The 21,889-nt window shown below is 35.5% G+C and overlaps 1 protein-coding gene across 8 annotated transcripts in view; it reads left to right on the top strand.

Annotated features, from left to right (window-relative positions):
- pappa2 (pappalysin 2) overlaps positions 1-21,889 on the top strand; it is a 131,430-nt gene that overhangs the window by 85,450 nt on the left and 24,091 nt on the right. For 4 of the 8 annotated variants that reach the window (XM_073927493.1, XM_073927505.1, XM_073927496.1 and 1 more), the window contains 9 exons: positions 805-998; positions 3,619-3,720; positions 4,234-4,369; positions 4,461-4,635; positions 7,118-7,280; positions 10,634-10,811; positions 14,872-15,085; positions 19,820-19,988; positions 20,064-20,196. In XM_073927493.1, coding sequence (XP_073783594.1) covers positions 805-998; positions 3,619-3,720; positions 4,234-4,369; positions 4,461-4,635; positions 7,118-7,280; positions 10,634-10,811; positions 14,872-15,085; positions 19,820-19,988; positions 20,064-20,196 — 1,464 coding nt within the window. Of the gene's footprint in view, positions 1-804; positions 999-3,618; positions 3,721-4,233; positions 4,370-4,460; positions 4,647-7,117; positions 7,281-10,633; positions 10,812-14,871; positions 15,086-19,819; positions 19,989-20,063; positions 20,197-21,889 lie in introns of all 8 variants that reach the window. The other 4 variants (XM_073927511.1, XM_009298646.5, XR_012392833.1 and 1 more) reach the window with 3 other exon arrangements.

Below are 21,889 nucleotides of genomic sequence, written 5' to 3'. Positions count from 1 at the left end.
GGAAATGTTGTGGGGAATAAAAGCAAATAGTTGACCAATTTAGTCAGTGTTGTTTTCGTGACTGAAAGTGCTACATTTTCAGTGAGCGTGAAGCATGAGAAGCGTCTAATTCAAACATGACCGTAGACGTAGACGGCGACTGACTCACATGCCTCAAACTTCCCAATGTTTTCATAGTAGCTTGTAACCACATTTTTGTGGATTTAGGGCATTCGGGAATGGCTTTTTTTCTGATATTTACTCTAATGCCACATTAGAAGCTCTCATATATTATCTCCACAAGCGTGTTTGGGGAGCAAAGATCAACAAAGCTTAGGAGTAAATCCTTTGGCATTGGCATGTGAGTTAGGTCAGCTGTTCTGCAGCAGCGACTGAGCCAATCAAATGCTTGTGTTTTTAATTTGATGTTTGAACCCTTTTGAGCCCTTTGCTTTTGATAAGCTGTTTTTCTTTGTTGCAAATGAAGTCATCTTCCTTTTACCGTACTGCATTCTCAGACGAGCGCTCATGATGTCACCTGCACATGTCGTTCTATAACGAATTAATTTTAACGACATGCTAATTCTCGTTTTAGCCCCACGTGCACATCCGTCAAAACTCATTCATATGCCATGACATCATGCACATATTTTTACGTGACGTCTTGATCGTTTATTTAATCATCTGACTGGAATCACGTTTATTTTCAATTCACACTTAAGTGAAGGCTAGTCTCACCGGCTTGCTATGAAAACACAATTACGACTTGGCAGTCAATGCGTTACTTCTGATGAGTTTGTCTTGTTTTTTTTCCCCCTCCATCAGGTCAGCCAAGCCTGTGCTATGTGTTTGAAGGAGATGGAGTGTGTGAGGAGTTTGAGAAGGGCTCCAGCATCCAGGATTGTGGTTTTTTCACTCCTCAGGGGTTCAATGATCAGTGGGCGTCCACTGCCTTGGGCTCGCACCAGGACCAGAGGTGTCCTGCCTCCAGGGTCACCGGGGAGCCTGCGCTCACTCAGGTACACACCAATCAACCTGTGCGTTAAACCATTGTTTAGGATTTAGTTGCTATTTTGTGTAAGATTTAATTGCTTGTATACTGAAATCGCTACGGAAGGTTGATCACTTAATAAAGGCCCTTAAGGCCCCGAATTTGAAATGCAATGACACTCTTGATGCAAAACAAAATATGTTTTTCTGGAGCTGTTCACATCATGTGCAATCAATCACAGCACATCAAAGCAAGGATTTTTTTTTTTGACAAGGGTGTTGATTTTTTCGCCTGTTCCCTGTGATGAAATAGGCCGCCTGGTTAGATTTTAGCTTTAGATCATGTGCCCGGAGCTGCTGCAGAAAACGACAAGTCTGATTGCACTATAGCACAGAAAGCAGAACGTTTGTTATTTTTGGTGTCTGAAAGAACAGAGAATGTTCTGGTAAAATTCACAGTGATTACAAAAATAAGAGGTAATTTGGCAACAAAAAAAGGTGCCATAGAATAAATAGTTGGATAGACATGGGAATAACCTGAATAAAACGATTTAAGTACATGAAAATTGCCATACCATGAGCCTCAAACACTGTTATTTACTTGTGCACATGTAAATGTGGTGAGTGTAAAATCCAGCTGAAAAACAGACTAATCAGAATAAAACATTGACTCTTGACAATCAACACAGGATGATTAATATGCCTGGCTGGGCTGCGTTTGATTGGCCACAAGGTTTCCTATTGAGATTGCAACAATTATATTTTTACAAGGCTGATATATACTTCTGCGTCAAGCTTACACGTATGCTCCAACGCAGCCTCTCAAAAAATCTAAGTACACGTCGCAACAACTCGTAGCGCAAGCTCTGTGATTGGTCTGCTTGGTAGCGCTGATGAGTGTGGGCGAGGGTGAAAGCGTTTACAAGTGTCGAGTCCAGTGAAGGAGCTGTAGATGTTTACCTTATGATTAAAGTTGTTGCATGTCTGTCGGTTCCTGCCTCAGAATGAGCGAGTTTGTGCTACTTCTTCATTTAGGTACTATTCAGAAAAAAAACAAAACACCAGGGAAGAAACTCGACACAGAGCAACATAAAAACCTCACTGCTAGCTAGTGTTTCGGAAGTGTTATTGCAGAGCAACACAAACAGAGTGCAGAAGTATAAATGCACAGCAACGCGCAAGGCATGCGCCGTGGGTCACGCTGATCACTCAATGCAGAGGTATAAACCAGGCTTAAGGGCGCTTTCACACCTATAAATCGATTCTTTTGTGCTGAAACAGGGATTAAAATTGTCACAATGTTGCACTTTGTTCTTGGTGTGGTTCACTTCCACTCAACAAAATTTCTAAATGGACCAAAATAACTAAAACAAGTCCCGCTTAGTTGTCATTCGTCCTTATTTTAATTTATTGCAATGAGCAATTTGAATGATTCATTTTGAATGGTGACACCCACAGACATCGTCACCAAATATAAGTCAGAGGTCAGACTTTCTCATACCGTTGGCTAGAGTTATGCAATATAGGTTTAACATTATAGAGAGAGATAACAGATTATCCAAGACTGCAGTTCGGTCAATTTTCCTAACTGATAAACAGCTCTCGGTAATAATTCAGCATGCTTTCACTTTCACAGTTGACATGAAACACATTTTACCAGTTGGAATGACATCCCACCCTACTCCTAATTCTCTCTTCATATAGCTGCATACATGCCTATGACATAACAATAATACACAATGACTTAGCCTGGTTCGTTAGTTCGTTGGATTGTTTTGCCTTTGTTTCGCTCCAGAGTTTGTTTCAATCGAGCCGAGACCACCTTATTCACGTGATCTTGAACCGATTGTTTTGGCATACCTGTAGATCTAAGTGCGATTGCTGGTTGCACATATGCCAAACGAACCACACTAACTGGGGAAATGGCGCCAGGTTCTGAAACAAAAGTCTAGGTGTGAAAGCACCCTTAGTTTTGCACCCTTCAGTTTTGTAAAGCAGGCGGCCATGCATGACCTCATAGAGTTCACAGCTCGACAGAATGCAAAATGGGATATGCGGATTATACAATTATTATTCAGCACCACCCAGAAGAATAAGGTTGAATGTTGTAATTTATCTTTTGTTAGTTTAAAGTGTATATTGTGAACTTTTCTGTGTGTGTTTGTAATGAGAAACAGACTCATGCAGATATGTGTAATGAGTCAACAAACATTTGTGAACGGCTCAGAGAGAGAAAGAGAGCAGGCACTGACACAAGATGTCGAGCATAAGAGCAGATCTCATTAATATTCATGACTGTTCCAAATATGGTCAAAACTGAGCTTTTCATTCTAGGGGTAATTGTTGTAGTTATAAAAGTGCATATTAAACAATTTTTGGAAAATTGTTTTACTTCCCAAATCTTCTATAGACAACAATTTAACAAGTTGAATAAATGCACACCTTTAAGTCATAAGCATGATAGTTTGTGTTTTTAATGTACCGTACTACCAATATTTGTCATATTTTACTGTTGTCATGTGATTTGGCAGTATCTGTTCACAAATCCGCTGTGATATTCCAATCAGATTGACAAAAACAATGAGCTGTGTTTGTTTTGAATGCAATATTAGATATATTTTATGATTTTTTTCATGCTTTCCTTTTCAGATGTGCAAGTCACAGTATTTTGACATAAATGAAATAGTGGCTCATGAGGCTTGGAGCCCCTGTACAGCCCATTATACACAGGATCAGTCTGTCTGGCTACAGGTAAATTCATACTCAGTGGACAACATGTAAAGTCTTTGAATTTTATTCAGTCAATTAAAGTCACTTTTCTTTGCCTTTTTTGCCATTTTTAAATCAGGTTTGGTGTATTTAGGGTGTTGAATTTTGAATATCGTTTGTATATCAAAATACAATGGTTTTAAAGTTGAGGTCAGTTAGAAGTTGATTTTTATTCAGCTATAAATGGATTAAATTAATCAAATGTATCAATGAAAGGTTGCTGTAATTTTATAAAAGTTTCGTTTATGAAAAAGATCCAGTTGTTTGGAACTTCTCTGTAGTTTGATTGTGCAAAGATATAATGCAAGACTTCAAAAACATCAACAGACCATTTTTACATTTAGAATGTTAGCGTATGTTCATGATGATTTTGTATATATTTATATGTTGTGCTATTTCTTTATGCAGTCTATGCCAATGCTAATCAATAATGTTACTCAAGCTCAGAATAATGCTACTATAAGCATTACTTACACAGCTACACTTTTGTTACAGGTAGGATTTGAGCGGCCAGGTGTAGCAGCCTCTGTCATCATCTATCTGGCATATGATGGTAGTTGGCATGGAGAAAACTGCAAGAAAACAGTGACCATTGAACTCTGTGACACCAATGGGAAAAGACACTTGCTTGGTAGCACATCTATCAAATGCTTGGTAAAAAAAAAAAATGTTTTATGTATCAATGTCATTTCAACCTGTCTTTTGTGTTTGCTTGTTGACAGGTTCGTATGAGGTGTCATGTCAGCGCAACCCCCTAGTGGTGAATGTGACTCACAATCTGAGTGTGCCGTTTTACCAGACTTCAGCAGTGCAGCTGAACTTCTCCTCCTCTCAAGTGGCCGTGGTGGCGGTTGCATTACGTACTTCTTGTCACTTCAGCGCCTTTGCCCTGACCGGGTGCGCTGAGGGTGGGATGTCCCACGACTTACAAGCACAAACAAAAATGCATTTATTCATTATTCATACACTACCATTCAAAAGTTTAGAATCTGAAAGACTTTTTATGAGTAACAAAGCTGCATGCATTTAATAATACTGACAAAAAAAAAATCTATAAAATTTTATTTCAATATATTTTAAATTGTTATGCATTCTGGGCGAGGCAGTGGCGCAGTAGGTAGTGCTGTCGCCTGACAGCAAAAAGGTCGCTGGTTCGAACCTCGGCTCAGTTGGTGTTTCTTTGTGGAGTTTGCATGTTCTCCCTGTCTTCGAGTGGGTTTCCTCCGGGTGCTCCGGTTTCCCCCACAGTCCAAAGACATGTGGTACAGGTGAATTGTTTAGGCTAAATTGTCCGTAGTGTATGAGTGTGTGTGAATGTGTGTGTGGATGTTTCCCAGAGATGGGTTGCGTCTGGAAGGGCATCCGCTGCGTAAAAACTTGCTGAGTAAGTTGGCGGTTCATTTCGCTGTGGCGACCCCGGATTAATAAAGGGAATAAGCCGACAAGAAAATGAATGAATGTTATGCATTCCTGGATTTTTCGGTATCATTACTTCTGTACTCACTGTAACACAATCATTCTGAAACCATTGTAATATGATGATGTGATGCTTAAAAGTCCCATGAAATTAAAGGTTTTTAGAGTATCAGTATTGTTAATCTTTAAGATACCTACTGTATAAGCTAGTGTGCTCCAAAACAGTGACAATTTGCGTTTAGAAGATATAAAACTGATATAAACATGTAAAGCTTGTCACTTTTGCTTATATGGAGCAATGATTTTTTTCACATCATCTCAAACAACAGTTTCTTATCACATCATAACCAATCAAATTCTCTCTTATGTCTGACATACCCCGCCCCCTTCATGACGCTTCTCATATGCATTTGATTTGATGCACTTGAGCTTAATCGCTCTCACTGGTGAAGCAGTGATAAAAACAAGACGCTATTGGGAATTTTTTTAAAAAGGGAGGAGCTACAATATGTCCTGTGTTTCGGTTGTGATCACGTCAAACATCTAATAAAAATGCATATTTCAAAGCAAAGTAATTTCTTACTTTTATTAATGTCAAAAGCAGTTTAATGGTTGTATGAAAACCATGACACATTTTAAAATAATTTTTCTTTAAACAAAAAGTAAAATTTTTATACAATTATTTTGTAATATTATAAATGCCTTTGCTGTCGCTTTTGCACATTTTAATGCATCATTGCTATATAAAAATATAAATTTATTAAATAAATGACTCATTCTAAACTTTTTAAATGGTAGTGCAGGGCATTAAAGATATAATGCATTACATAAACTATACAAAGACAAGTGTTAATGTCCAGATCAAATGATCATTTCACATCCTTTTTACTTAAAGATGTTTTTTTTTTATCTGGTCAGTTATTACAGTAAATGCAGCACACACTTATATTAGATATTTCACAATCCTCATTTGAATGTTGTGACTATTGAGCATCTAAAATTGGTGCTCATTTTGTGTGTAAATGCAGGCTCGTAGCCAGGCGGGTTTGGGTGGTTCGAACGACCCACCCCTCACTGACAAAAGTCCAGAATTTGTCCCATTCATGAGCTCATTTGTCCTATTTTAACTGCTATGCCATCCTGGTGAAAATAACCCATTGAACAAGGCTTTAAGACCTAGCGGAATCCTCTGTTCTGCTAATCAGTTTTGGCCAATACTAACAAATATTTTTCATGAGTCCAAGATCCAGCTGTGCAATAAAACATATGCTCTGATGTAAGTGAAGTCCTCTTTCGCTACTGTTTTGTTATTAAATGGAGAAAACATTTTACAAGTAACTTTTATTCTAAATCTTGGATTTATTCTTGAAAACAAAAATGACTAATAAAAATGTGTGACGCACCAAAAGCAGCCCATATTTAAATTGATTTGAATTCAATTTGGGTAAAATAGTCAAAAAGTGTGGTTATGATGACCATCTGACAAGGTAATTAAGAATAGTGCTTAAAATTTCACTAAAATGCAGCGTTTAAATTTCATAATTCAATAGAAAATAAGGCGTATAATTGCAAAAAGGTCCACTATTTTAAGAAAAAAAAGAACCACCCCTTTCACCAGGCTGGCTACGGGCTTGAATTTTACATCTTTTGAAATGAAATTGTTCACTTTTGGTGTCATTTGAATTGAGAAATTACTATTTTAGTGATACAATTTTCACTTAGTTATCATCAAAGCTCCCTCTATTTTGTTGTCAATCACTAAACCTCAGAAGTGTTTCTATAAAAATGCCAGATAGGGCAAGTAAGTTACCTAAGCTTTCAGATGCAGCCAAATACATCATAAACATACTCAGAGACGCAGATAAAAATACAAAACAAAAAAAATCATTTATGTTTGGCAGTGTATTTGATGTCTGTGTCTGCACCATTAAACTGAATGTGTTTTTTTTTTTTTCTCTCTCAGATGTGTGCGTAGGCTGTGCAGTACTGAGTCATGCAGTCCTGTGAATATTGAACATGCTTCAGTCCGCTGTACTCCAGCGTTAGACTCCAAACACTGCTCTGTTTCCTGTCATCGTGGCTTTATACTCACTGTTCTCCACGGCCAGAGCCTTTCTTCCCATCAGGTGAGCACAAGTACCAGGGTTGTCATGGGTAAGGGAATGTCTGGAATATCATGGAATTTTAAATGGTCTATTCCAGACATTGAAAGTCATGGATTTTTTTTGTCCAAGTCATGGAATATTAGGGATTTTTGTTTGACACTTAATATTTTAGTTGTCATTTATCAAAACAGGTTTATATATAAATATATTATTTCCTTTTGTTTCACACCTATTAAAGCAATTTGATTACTTTCTTACTCACAAACTTATTAAATTATCTGTTGTTGTTCTCATAGTGGTTATTGACGTCATGCAAATTATTTTCAAGCATTTAATAGTAATATTAATAATTAATATTAACAGGGCTTGACATTAACTTTTTTGATCAGCAGCCACTGTGGCTAGTAGTTTTCCAAAATTACTAGCCACCCGGCATTTTCACTAGCCACAATTTAGTTGTTAGATTTAGTATAAATTAAACTTTGGCATGCTAAAATTTCTTGATTTAAATGATGTGTTATGTCCACATGCCTCCTCATTCATTTAACTTTTTTGTGTGTTGTGTATGACCTTGCTCAATGAGGATGAGCAAATGTGTTGTGGCTTCATAGTGTTGCATTGCATTTATTCATTCGCTTTCTTTTCAGCTTAGTCCTTTTATTATTCTGGGGTCGCCACAGCGGAATGAACTGCCAACTTATCCAGCATATGTTTTTGCCTTCCAGCTGCAACCCATCACTTGGAAAGTGTTGCATTGCAATCAGTTTTATTTCACATGACTTTTTAGGGCTCAGCACTAAGGATTTACAAATTTTCTCTCTGGTCACGTCAAACTAATTATTTCCCTGCCAAAAAATTTAAATAATGTGCAAAAACAAGCAAAATATAGCTGTATACATACACTTTTTATTCAACAAAATTTTCTTAAAAAACAATTGAGATTTTAAAAAAATTTGTCATGTATCTAAAACTATACACAGTAGTCTGTACTGGCTAAAGGTCCCAGATCACCAGTTAACTAAATATAAATGGAGAGTTGATCTCATATTAAAGCAATGTTATTATGCGGATGATAATGAAACCATATTAGTAAAAATAACTGTAAGCAAAAGAAAACGTGAAAAACATTCCGTGTATGATAGTGAAAGAATGACCAGGCACACATGGTTAATGTTTGGCATTTTATCTGTTCAAAGAATGGTTTAATCGAAAGCGGCAACCGCTGTCGCTTACAATAAAGTCTCAAGCGCCTAAAAGCAGCAGAACTGTGGGTGCATGAGCAACGCTTTTTTCCAGTCTATTTAAAAGAGAACCGATCACGCTGTTGCATTTTCAGTCCTGGTTGCTTCACGCAAGGAAACGGGGCACAGGAGCTTTTAAGCACTCGCACACTAAAGCCCTCGTGAGTGTGTCAGGATTGCCTATGTCTCACCTTGTACCTGATCATCCTCTCAATCGGCTGTCCCCTGCTTTCTTTTTCTCATGCGAACAGTTATCATTCGTGCTGCTTCTTGATTCTAAGATCACTTTTGCACGTATATTGACAAACAGTCATAAATTAAAACTCTAATCTTTAATGGCTGAAATGGCTAGTTGGGAGTGGCTATCTAACCCGCCACAGCTTAAATCTAACCGCAAATGACGGGTTGGTGGGTGTTAATGTCAAACCCTAAATATTAATATTTAAACCATTTTATATTATGCTGTTATTTTAACATATTATTTAAATATTATATTACTAATGTATCAACCTGTTTTTACTTTCATTAGATTTTTTTTGCATTTTTAGTCTCTGAATGTATGACGTTTTGGTTCATTTCTCTTCTCAAACAAGTATTGTAGTCATACAGTTGAAGTCAGAATTATTAGCCAACTTGTTTATTTTGTTCCCCAATTTTTGTTTAACGGAGAGAAGTTTTTTTTAACACATTTTTTTTTATAAATCATCTCTAATAACTGATTTATTGTATCTTTGCTATTATGACAGTAAATAATATTTTACTAGATATTTTAGGACACTTCTATACAGCTTAAAGTGACATTTAAAGGTTTAACTAGGCAAGTTGGGGTATTTAGGCAAGTTATTGGATAACGATGGTTTCTTTTGTAGATGTGGGAAAAAATATAGCTTAAAGGGGCTAATAATTTTGACCTTAAAATGTTATAAAAAAAATCAAAACTGCTTTTATTCTAGCCAAAATAAAACAAATAAGACTTTATCCCGAATAAAAACTATTATCAGATACTGTGAAAATGTTCTTGCTCTGTTAAACATCATTTAGGAAATAATGAAAAACAATTCAAATGGGATTTAATAATTCTGATTTCAACTGTAAATGTAATACCACTAGTATATGAAATAAAATGAAATAAACATAAAAAGTGGAGACATTTTTTAAAGATTTTTTAAAGGAGAGCGATCTCAAAAACATCTGTGTTTATGCACAAGAATATTGCTGTTTTAATTGGATTACTCATTTTCCAGTTAGGTAAGCTCCAGGTAAACATGTTTACATGACCCATAATTCTGATTAATACAGCCGTACGCCAGCTGTCTTATTCAGATTTCTATGAATATCGGTCAAACCGGGTCATGTAAACATGCTTTTCAGAAAGTCTGCTGTAACTGGAGGCTCATTTATATCTGCGCATGTCCAAACAAAGATAATTCGGGGTGATATTGGATATAGACAGTGTTTATTCAATAGCTTGACTTTTTCACAACTGTTTTGGAGCAAGAAACATTTTGAAAACATGAAAAGAAAGGTCATGGCCTACTTTTGTGAGTCTTGTGACCTACATTTTCCAAATCCTCACGTTAACGTTTGTTATTGTGAAGGAGTTGATTAAGTTATTGAGGAGAATTACTGAAAAAATGCAGTGTAATAAATAGCAAAAGAGCATCTTGAGTATTTTCAAAAGATTAGAGCAGGAACACACATGGCTTAGTTTATTCAGATTAAACAGAGCATAAACATTAAAATAACGTTGACATCTTTTTGTCGAATTGCGTTCAGATTTGCCGGTATACCAAAGGTTGTGAATGTAAACAAATCAAATGATCTATTCGCTTTAGTGGTGTAACTCAACTAAACAGCATGTGTTTTTCTGTCAAGTAAAATTCTGTGTCTTATAAATCTTTCACAAACTATATGCTGTAAAACGTTTAATGACAAAAAGTCAAGACAACAAATAGTTTTATCTTGCTTTAACCTATTTTTAATAAGTTAATCAGGTTTCAACTAAATTGTTAAAGTTATACAAACTTCGTATTTTTACTCAGTTTGATTGATGCAAGTTGAAATGCCTAGAAAAGTTAACTTGATTTAACTACTTTATCTTAACAAGTGGGTGTCTTTCTCTGTCTGTTTTAGAAGGAAGCAGAGCTGATTTGTGTGCATGGAGTGTGGGATCGTGTAGTGAGCTGTCAGCCCGTTGATTGTGGTCCTCCTCCTCCATCTCATGTCTACTTTGCTTCCTTCTCCTGTCCCTGGGGCACTACATTCGGCAAGCAGTGCACCTTTTCCTGTAACGCCCCGGCAATCCTGCAAGGTGAGGATGAGAACTGGGCTACTAGAGGGTTATTTGATTCACTTAAATTGCGGTGAAAGTGTCTGTTTTTGTGAGATTTTAAGCTTTTTTTTTATATGTAAATAAGTAAGCTTTTAAGCCAATAGCTGTATTTTTGTAACTGGTTTTGTGAGTTTGCCCATGAGTTATGTTATATAAATGAAAAACTTTTATAGCTTAACAAAATAATGTATTCAATTTATGGAGGCCAAAATCAAGATTGAAATTGAATTTCGATTAAAAAATCATTGTTACTATAACATTATAGGTTGCATTTATTTTTTATTTACAGATTACTTTTAAGAAAATGGATGATTTCAGCATGGAAAATCTTAATTTAATTTAATTTAATTTAATTTAATTTAATTTAATTTAATTTAATTTAATTTAATTTAATTTAATTTAATTTAATTTAATTTAATTTAATTTAATTTAATTTAATTTAATTTAATTTATTTTTTTAATTTGTTTATTTTTTCTTTACTTTTAGTTTAGCTTAGTTTAGTTTTTTTAATTTGATTTAATTTAATTTAAGTGTTTTATTTTGTTTTTAGTTTAGTTTTAAAAATTTTGTTTTAAATTTAATTTAAATTTATTTTATTTTATTCAATTTTATTTTATTTTATTTTTATTTTATTATTTTTTTAATTTTTTAAAAATTTTTATTTTTTATTATTTTATATTATTTTATTCTGACAAGCTTGCCTAAATGAGTAACATGGAAAACACTTTTATATTGAGCAATGCAGGCTAGGAATTCCAAACTATAGCATCTGCTGTTTACGAGCAGCAGTAACGTTTTAACTTTTTAAAAAATCTTTTGAAAGTCATATTCAACTGTCTCTCTCTCTCTCTAAAAAAAAAAAAAAAAAAAAAACAGGCTTCACAACATGTCTAAATATTTTCCTTGATCCATTTATGTCCATAATAAAAAGTGTAAAATGTGTAAAAACTGCCTATAAAATCACATCTTGATAAGATTAAAAGTGAAAAAATAGGACCCCTTTAACGTGTTTATTTCTTAGCATATCTTACTGTTACATATATGAGTGAGTTCTGAGTTATAACTGAGTAACCCAATATTGTGAGCATTTGTGAATTTGCTTTTATTTTAAGCTGCTGATGTTTCTTCAGTTTTTGTCATGATATTCATTATTAGTGTTCATTGATTTATTAGTTTAATATCATCACTTTTATGGATTATGTGTTTTGGGTGTGTATGCATATCTCAAGCAGGTACTCTCTGATATGATTTGTAGTAATATGACATTTTAAATAATAATAAAAAATATTTCTTTTAGCTCAGGTGGGAATTATCGCAGTGTTTTCATTATGAAATGCCCTTTGAGCACATGGTTCCCATGGCACGGCGCCCATTTGATATAGGACTCTCTCAAACAGTTTTAGTAACATAACTAATTAGATTTTTGTTTAAGTTCTGAAGCAGTTTTATTGCTCAATAAAATATAATGATTCCTTTACAAAGTTTTAAGATCTTTCTTTCTGCCTACTTTGTAGTCCTGATTAAATTTAGCAGTACCTAAAATGGCTGCATTTTTTCGAACAAACATGTACTTGCGGCACTACTAAAACATAATTTCAATAATAATAATGAACTCACTAAATACATAAATCACTGTAGTACTTTTGTTTATATCCAATTAATGCCAACTCATAAAAAGATGTTAAAAGGCCTCCCAAAAGAACACTACAGCCCATCACTGTAAAACACTACACTACAACAACAAGACCAATACGCATAGCAATTCAGTGATGCAATGTCCTGGACCTTTCAGTGAAGCCACTGACCACAGACTGCACTGCTCTCTGCCAAAGCAAAAATAAAAATAAAAAATTGGAGTGATCTATCAAAGCCTTGCATTTAAAAATATTATAGATCATATGAGGAGTGGTCCCTTGTGACCCCTGGGCTACCTTGCCTAAAATTATACATCTGAAATGAGTTGCTCTCTGGGGTCTTCTGTATTATGGGATGAAACTCAGTCTTGAATGTTACTTACTTACTTACTTGAATGTTTCCTATGTTCACATCTCCACCTGTGTTCTCCTGCAGCTCAGCCCTTCTTTCCTATTTACACAGCCAGGAAAGAGGGCTGGAACCAAAGTAAAGCCAGACCAATGATTAAGTGCAAAACAACACTGACTACTTAGCATAGCTGCTGTTCATAATGTATTTGAATTAGAGATATTAATGTCAATGTGAAAATGAAGTGCTATATATGAAAATAGGTGCTAGATAAACGAACATTTACAATATATAGGTATTTCTAACAAAAAGGCTGGTGCAGGAAGAGTGTGTCCTACAGGTGGTTTGTCAAGCCCACTCACCTGCATGAAGTACATTCATGCATCCTTAGCTATACAAACAAATATATAAAACAAAAAAATATTTCTAACAAAGTGCCTGGTGCGTAAAGAGAGGAAGCGTGTATCCTACAGGTGGTTTGTCAAGCCCACTCTGCTGCATGGAGCACATTCACACATCCTACAGTTAGGTGATGCATTGTATATATTCATTCATTCATGCAAGTGGCTTCAAATGGGTTAATTTGAATAGGTTGCCACAGCGGAATGAACCACTTACCCACCATATACCCACCAGCCGAAACCCAGCACTGGGAAACACCCATACAATCTTGCATTCCCACACTATGGCCAGTTTAGCTTATTCAACTCGCCTATAGCGTATGTCTTTAGACTGTGGGGGAAACCGAAGCACCCTGAGGAAACCCACGCCAACACGGGGAGAACATGCAAACTCCACACAGAAATGCCAACTGACCGAGCCAGGACTCGAACTAGCGACCTTCTTGCAGTGAGATGACAGTGCTAATCACTGTGCTACCTTGTTGCCTGCATTGTACATATGCTTTACTAAATTTTAAAGATAAGTCTTAATATAGTTTTGAACTGAGAGAGTCTGTCTGAGCCTCAGAGATTAACAGGATGGCGATTTTACAGTTTAGGAGCCATATATGAAAATGCTTGACCTCCTTAAGTGGATTTTGCTAATCTGGGTACTACAAGAAGCGCTGAGGTTTTAGATCTTAAAGAGCGAGTTGGATTTGTAGCGAGACAGAAAGTTGGTTAGATAAACATGACTGTTTAAAGCTTTACTTTACAGAACATGAACACTTAGTGTGGCTTAATGCATTAAGAAAAGTGATGTGTGTAGACCATATTTGTATACAGTTTGTTAAAAGTATGTTATATGTACTGGCAAGCAGATAAAGACAGAAAATCAATGTTATGCACTAATATTGCATATAACACGCTTTTGTACCTTTCAAAACTTTGAATAATTGCTTAATATGGCTTAATGCTTTAAAAAGGGATAAACATATACCAAATTTGGTATAGAGTTTGTAAAAATGTATTCTACTTACAGGCAAACAGTTGAACCCAGAATATCCACATGCTACATTCGATGTAATGCGTATTTCAACCATCAAAAAACGGAAAAAAAAATAATTCATGTGACTTGATCATTGCAAAAAAAAAAAAAAAAAAAAAGGTATATTGAAAAAAAAAAGTATATTGAAAGAAACCAAATTGGTGTACAGATTGTTAAAAAAATATATTTTAAATATAGCACTGCAAAGATCCTTCCAATTACTCTTTACTCTTAATTTTAAAATCAAAAGGAATTTCACAGAGAATATATTAGGTAGTTTGGGTCATGTTTGGTCTTTTATAACTGTGCACAAATGCAACCTCAAGCAATCATTTGCTGGCTGCAGTTCACTGAATGGCTTCTCACCTTTTGAAGAGCCAACAACTGATACTTCAAGGCTTCAGATGGTCTTAAAGGTTGGAGCTTTGGAACACACTGATGGAGCTTTCTTTTTGTCGTGTCTTTCTTTTATTCTTTTTGTCGTGTCTTTCTTTTATTCCTGATTGTTTTTATTTCATATACTTGTATTTTATGTTCCTTTAATTCTTGTTTATGTAAAGCATTTGAATTACCATTGTGTATGAAATGTGCTGTATGAATAAACTTGCCTTGCCATCTGTTTTTCAGGTGAGAGTGACACATTGGTTTGTCTTGAGGATGGACTGTGGTCATACCCAGAAGCTTACTGCAAGATTGAGTGTGCGGATCCACCTTTCCTACCAAATGCCACACTTCTAGTTCCTCATTGTCAAGGAGGCGGGCATGACGTGGGAACTGTTTGCCGCTTCAAATGCAACCCAGGATATTATGTCACTGGGACTCTCAACAAAAAGCCCAGAAAGTGAGTATTCGGTGTGGTTTGAACTAATTTTTAAGCTTAGGTTACCATGTTGACAAATTTTAAAGGAGAAAATATGTGTTTCCAGCGTCTAGGTTGCTCACATGGTTCTAATAAGATCAAAATCTCGCTCCATGTGTTTCCAAATATCTTTCAGCAATAGAGTCAGCAGTGTTCTTTGATGAATGGTCCGATGGCGTGTTGTTTTGGTATTCTATCCAATCAAGCTATAGCATGTAGCATACTTTAGCACATCTGAGGAGACTAGCGTTTGCACCTGCTTAATCTTTATGAGTTATTAAAATGGCTGGTAAAATACCTCAGTGTCTTTTAACTGCTTTTAATTGGGCATTAATACCAGAAGCGATAGCCAGTGCATCTAATAAAGCCATTTAAATGATCCTGTTTATTAAGACCATTGGCATGTTTGTTCTAAAGGCATTTCATTATGAAGGTTTGGTAAGTGGTTTATGGCGGCCTTAAGAGAGGTGTTATGCTATTATCAAGGTAATTTTAGCCTGTGCTTCCGTATGATCTTTCTCAATGAACAAGGCACCCCAATTTATTTCCTCAGGATTTATTGGCTATTTAGTCATACCAGATGGTTCGTCACATGGGTTAGATGTAAATAAAAAAATAAAAAAAACACGTGGCTGGAGGGGAATGTCATTCAAGAAATGCAGTAATTGCTGCATTCATGTTGAGCAAAAATGCAGACCAGAAGAATATAAAGAATAGGGGTGGGAGAAAGAATTGATTCATCGATACATCGCGATTCTTTCTGTAATGATTCTTTATTGATTTTTAAAACTACTAAATAGTTTCTGTATTCAAATTAGATCATGATTTTGCCAGCCTGTGTGGGCGCAAGCTAGAACCAAAAAAATAATAAACATCGACTGTTGCATATATGCATGCTGCCAAATTCTCTTTATTTGAACAAAGATGGACAAGCTGTAGAATTTTGAAGACGCAGTGATGCGATTCTTGTCTGAAGTGCGACCAGTGTCGTGCCGAAAAACGCACCCCTGCCAGATTATGCACCCTCTCATTTACTTGTATAGGGTAAGGTTGGGATTAGGTGTAGGAGTGGCGTTAGGATTAGAAGGTGTGGTTGAGATTAGACAATCAGAAAGTAAATTCAGCAAGGGGGTGCATGATTTTATGGCACAACCCCAGCTTCAGGACACTGTTTAAATTCCTTTGTCACAGAATGAAGACAGCATTGTGGTTCTTGTCCAGTGTGTGTCTGAATTTAGAATCACTAAAGAATCCAATGAAAGCAATTTTAATATAATTTACAAAAAAAAATGTACATTAAAATTTTAGCTTTGAAGATATTTCTTTGTTAATAATTAAAAAATATATTAATTCATTTATTTTCTTTTCCACTTAGTGGAAAAATCAGCCTGGTGGCTGATTTTGGTCTCTCTTGTTCCTTTTCATTTAGGATATTTATTCACATTTATTATTACTTTACTTTGTTACTGACCTAAAGCAGTAATATACGTTTTAATAGTAATAATAACAGTTTCGCTATTACTGATTTTATTAATGATGGTAATGCAACGATAACGCTTATTAATGCAGACGGATCATGGCTTTAGTGCCAAACGAGTGCTTTAAATCTATGTTATTCCCCTTATTTATTTCCGTTTTATTTCAAATAACCGGCCTATGAATGTTTAAAGGTTTAGGTAAAGACGTCAAATTATGCCCACACATGCAAGCTGACCCAAGATCAGACTTTTCGTATAACAGGTAAATAAATATAGTGAAATCAGCTTAACCGAGTCACTTCACGTAGCCTATTACCCAACCAACATCAGTGTTAGGGAAAAGCTAAATTTTACAATTTAATGTCATTCAAAACAATTACTTAGTTACATTTTAAGGCATTAGTGTAGCCAGAAAAATACCTAAAAAAGATACCAAAATTCACAGTTATTACCGTGAAAATTTGTTTGGCACGGATAACACGCAACTCAGGCTATATAACTTTTTTCATCATTTTAAATGTAAAAATAAAGATTCATCTGCTATCATAACTGTGTTTTTTTCGTGATATTGTCTGGTTGTCATTTGTAAACCATCATAAACCATGGTTACTAGGCCTATCCGTCATTTTATTTATTTATTAAGCCTATTTTAATTACTTGTTTTCAGGTTATTTTGATTTTAGGGCCATGAGCTACAAGTCAAAACAAACTCGATATGCTGACTGTATTTCAGCTTTTAAAATAGGTTTACAATATATTTTATGTTGTTTAATTTTGCATGAACAAATAGCAGTATAGCCTAAATGACATATTTTTAAAAGATTATTCAGCCTACGTGCAGCATGTAGGAGATTTATCGGTTGATCCGCGGTAAATCCACTTAAGCACTATATTCCATTTATAACACTGTAAACTTGACTTCGCAGGCCGATCATCTTTAAACGCAAAATAAGGCTTTTATTAAGTGTTATACCTTGACTGCTGCTGCATAATGAGATGTTTCTCTACCAGACTGTAAAAGTGCGCTTTTTAACAATGTCAAAATGAAAGCAAACATTCAAAGGGTTCTGCGTTTTGTCAATTTTAGCTTAATTGGAATCATATTAATAACAATATTAATTAATAAATTAAAATATTATTTATAGTGTAGCCTACTGTGGGAAAACACTGCCAACTGTTTTTATTAAAACATTTGATTGGGCTACATCTTCCCGAATAACTAATTTTAGCAAAGACGCAACTGCCAGTCATTTTCACATTAATTTAACAGCAAATTTCTTCTGCGTTTCTTCCTTTTAGCGCTCAAGAGAGTTGTGTTTAAAGAATTAGTTAACCATAACATGTAATGAATTAAGCTGCTCGTATCATGTCACCCACTTTTCTCCCTTGTGAGTTGAGTGCGCCTCCATCGCCTGTGCGTGTTTTATTTACGGGCGCACCTGACCTGACGCGGGGACCGGATCTCTGGACTGTAGGACTAGCTTTAATCTCACAATTTTTATAATTTAATTGCTATGTCAAATATTTTTAAATATTTAAATGTGTGTTCTAAAGGTTGCAACGACAGGAGTGTTAGTAATTAATGACAGAAAGAATTTTGAGTTTTGAGTGAACAATCCTTAATGTAAACTGGGGGGGCACAAATTCTTTCTGGAGGGGCAATGCCCCCCCTTTGCCCCCCCCCGTAGCGCCGGGCCTGCACCCATACACTCTCATTCACACACATACACTACAGACAATTTAGCGGTCCCAATTGACCTATAGCATGTCTTTGGACTGTGGGGGGAAACCTGCGCAAACACTGGGAGAACATGCAAACTCCACACAGAAATGCCAATTGACCCAGCCGAGGCTCGCACCTGCGACACTCTTGCTGTTTACCCTCTGCGCCATCACACCACCCAAACATATAAAATAAAAATGTAAAAAAAATGTTATGAATTGTTTGTTGTTTATGAATTCTCTTTGTAATCTGGCATTTCAATGTGGCGTTCAGAGTTTGTTTATTCCGAATATAACCTTTTTAACAATGCAGTACCATCATGCAAAAAATCCAATCATCAGCAAAAGTATAGAATTTCTGATTAAAATATAAAGTTGTAAAGATGTATTTGCAAAGCTTAAGAAATATGAAATATGTAGGTCAAAATATCTTTTTGGAATTGCATTGTAATTTTCATGATCAATTGTAGAACCATTGTTGCGTAAATATCTTTTTAAATTACGTTTTTTGGTTGTTTAAATTCTACATATAAAATGTTAATTAATTATTAATTATAAAACAAAAAATATAAAAATGCTTGATTTATATTGGCTCTAATTTTGTCTGTGTTGGATTCTTATCAGATTTTATATCTTAGTGACTTTAGGCTCTTCCACAGATACAGATCTTTCTGGAAAATTACCAATTATTTTCTGCAAAGGGAACATGTGTGAACAGGCCCTTTTTGAAAATACCGGTAAATTTGTTCCGGCCTTTTTAGGAAAGAGAAGTTCCTTCTAAATGCTAACTGTGTAAAACATTATCGGTAGAAAGCTTATGATAAACCTTTGTTTGTTTACCTTCAATCTCTGCTTGAAGTTAAAGAGTGCTTCACTGAGTGCCAGCAAACACACATATGATGTATATCTCGACATGCGAAAATGTTCCTCCATATGTTTTCATAGAAGTTGTTCACATAACTTATCCATCCACAGAATTTGTAATGTTGTTAAATGTATAACATTGGTTCACGATTCTGCCTTTAGATGTCTCAAACAAAGTAGCTGCATGAAAACATCAACAAAACCCAGACCACTTATATGTTCTAAATACAAGCACAGCCATTTAGAGCTCATTTCTGGTTAATGATGTCAGAATTTGCCAGTATTTTGCAATAGATGTGCGAATGCTCTTTTCCGGAAAAAAAATCCGTAATCGCTTTTTTAAAAAATTTGCCGGTAAAATCGTTCTGAAAGTTTTCAGGATATTTAGCCATATCGCTGTGTGAAAGGGGCTATTGTCCCATCACAGGTACTGTATTTTGAATAGGATTGTAAGACGTTAACCTCCATAAATTTTTTAAATCACATGAGGGTGACTAAGTCTTGAGTAGATTTTCATTTTTAAGTGAACAATCACTTCTAGTGTGAAGGCCAAAGATGCACATACAAAGTGATGGCACAGGCATTATACTATATAGTTGTCTGCGTGAAACGCTCTAACCCCTCCTTCATAGTAATGCCTTGTTTCCTTCAGGAAGTTTCTGAGGTTGGAGTGTTTGGAGGGTGGAACATGGCAAGAGGGCAGCTGTTCACCCGTCACATGCCCTCCTCTACGACCAATGTTTGAGGGCATGTACTCATGCACCAACAATTTTGACTTTGATAGTGTCTGCACCTTACAGTGTTCTGATCCAACAGAAAAGGTAATATTGCACTTTAGTCTGTGCATTCATAATAGCAATTAATATAAATATATTTATATATAATTTCCCCTACAGCCCAGCATTAGATGCACCAAAGACGGCAGATGGACTGAGGACTTCACTATGTGTAAGAAAATAGTGGGATCATGCCAGGCTCCTCCTGAAGTAAACCTGGTGGAATACAGCTGTGATGAAGGCTTTGACGTGGGTAAGGATTTCAGCTGGCAGGAAAATTTGCAAAGTTTTCCTTTTAAAACATGACTCATTCTCAAACTTCTAAGAAAGCATAGATCTCGGTTGTTTATCTGAACACATACAGAGCCCTCCAGTTATATTGGCACCCTTTGTAAATATGAGCAAAGAAGGCTGGAAAAAGTTTGCTCTTGCTCTAATATTAACAAAAAGACTTGACTTTGTTTTTGGATGACAGAAGAGGATGTTTTTGTAAATTTCTTCTAAACAATTTGTAGTGATGTAGGTGACCTAAATTGTAGTTTTGGAGACTTTCTGAACCTAAGTCCTAACTCACATCTCCAGCGTCTCTTTTTTTTTGGCCACTCAAACTTAATTCTCATGCAGACTGACTCATAACACTCTAAGTTGACTGAAATTAGTTAAATAAGTAAAAAATAGTAATAGTGCTGTTTCTTTTTGCATATAAATGTCAATTCAAGAATTCACACTTAGCTGATGATTGATTATAAAGGGAGTTTGGCATGCTGTCCCAGGAGAGAGCTTCCTCCTATTTGCAGGGCAAGAGGGGAGTTTGAGCTTAGGTACAGTAGGTCTTGAGGACTTCCTCCCCAATTTAGGGCTAATGACAAATTAGGTATTGCTAAGAAAAAATATACCCCTGGTTAAGAGCTCGACTATAGTGCTTATTTAGATTGGTCAAATCACTTATGACACATGTCTTTGGACTGTGTCAACTGGCCTGTTAGGGACTTGAACCAGTGACGTTCTTGCTGTGAGGTGCTAACCACTGGGCCGCTGTGCTGCCTTATAAAGGGAAAGGAGGAGGAGTAGGGGTGGAAGGGGGGATTCTTCAAGGCGAAGATAACTGAAGTAAGACACTGGTTATTTATAATGAGTTAGGAATCATCTGATTGGTGAATCATGCATTAGCTAATGCAGGATCAGCCGTGATCAATCATAAGCATGTGATCCTCTTGAAATGAGTTTATAAATAAACTTCACTAATTGTGGCACACATATATTTGAAGAAATATATTTGTTGTTGTTTTTTTTTTGTATAAAACTACGATTTTGCTTTTCTTGTAAGAGCTAATTTATTTAGGTAACACAAAGCAAAAGGTGAAACAATACAAACAAAAGTTTTTTTTACAGACTTCTTTGCTCATATTTACTAAAGTTGTCAATATTAATCAAGGACAGTTTTTTTGTATTGCATTTTGAAATAAATTAGTTTATTTAGTAGGAATGCTGCAATACTCAATATAATATTGAACTTTTCAGAACATCACAGTTCAAATAATAGGGAAATTGTGTTTTTTTTGTTCTGCATTAAATCTTAAAAATTGTATTTTCCCTTCCTTAATTACACTTTGAGCTGGCTCTGTGCATGTTAAAATGTATGTCCATACTTGCTCCCCACAAGTAAATGTCCATCAGTGAGCACTAAAGTTAGGGATGCTTTTACATTAAAATGCTAGTGACGTGTGCTGCATGTCAGTGCATGAGTGTATGTGAGTCCAGAATCCCAAAACCAGAGCTCACGCAACATGCAGGAGATCTGAGAAATGTTTCATCTGACCAGGTAAATAAAAGTTACCATGTGCAATTTAAGTCTTGCATCTAAAGGTAAAACTCGATTATGAACAATTATTATGTCCATCTTTCTGACTTGACGAGCATTCATTTGGTTACACCTTGAAACGCAA

Source organism: Danio rerio, chromosome 2 (genome assembly GCF_049306965.1).
Source record: "Danio rerio strain Tuebingen ecotype United States chromosome 2, GRCz12tu, whole genome shotgun sequence".
Lineage (NCBI taxonomy): Eukaryota > Metazoa > Chordata > Actinopteri > Cypriniformes > Danionidae > Danio > Danio rerio.
This window is presented reverse-complemented; position numbering and strand designations above follow the sequence as displayed.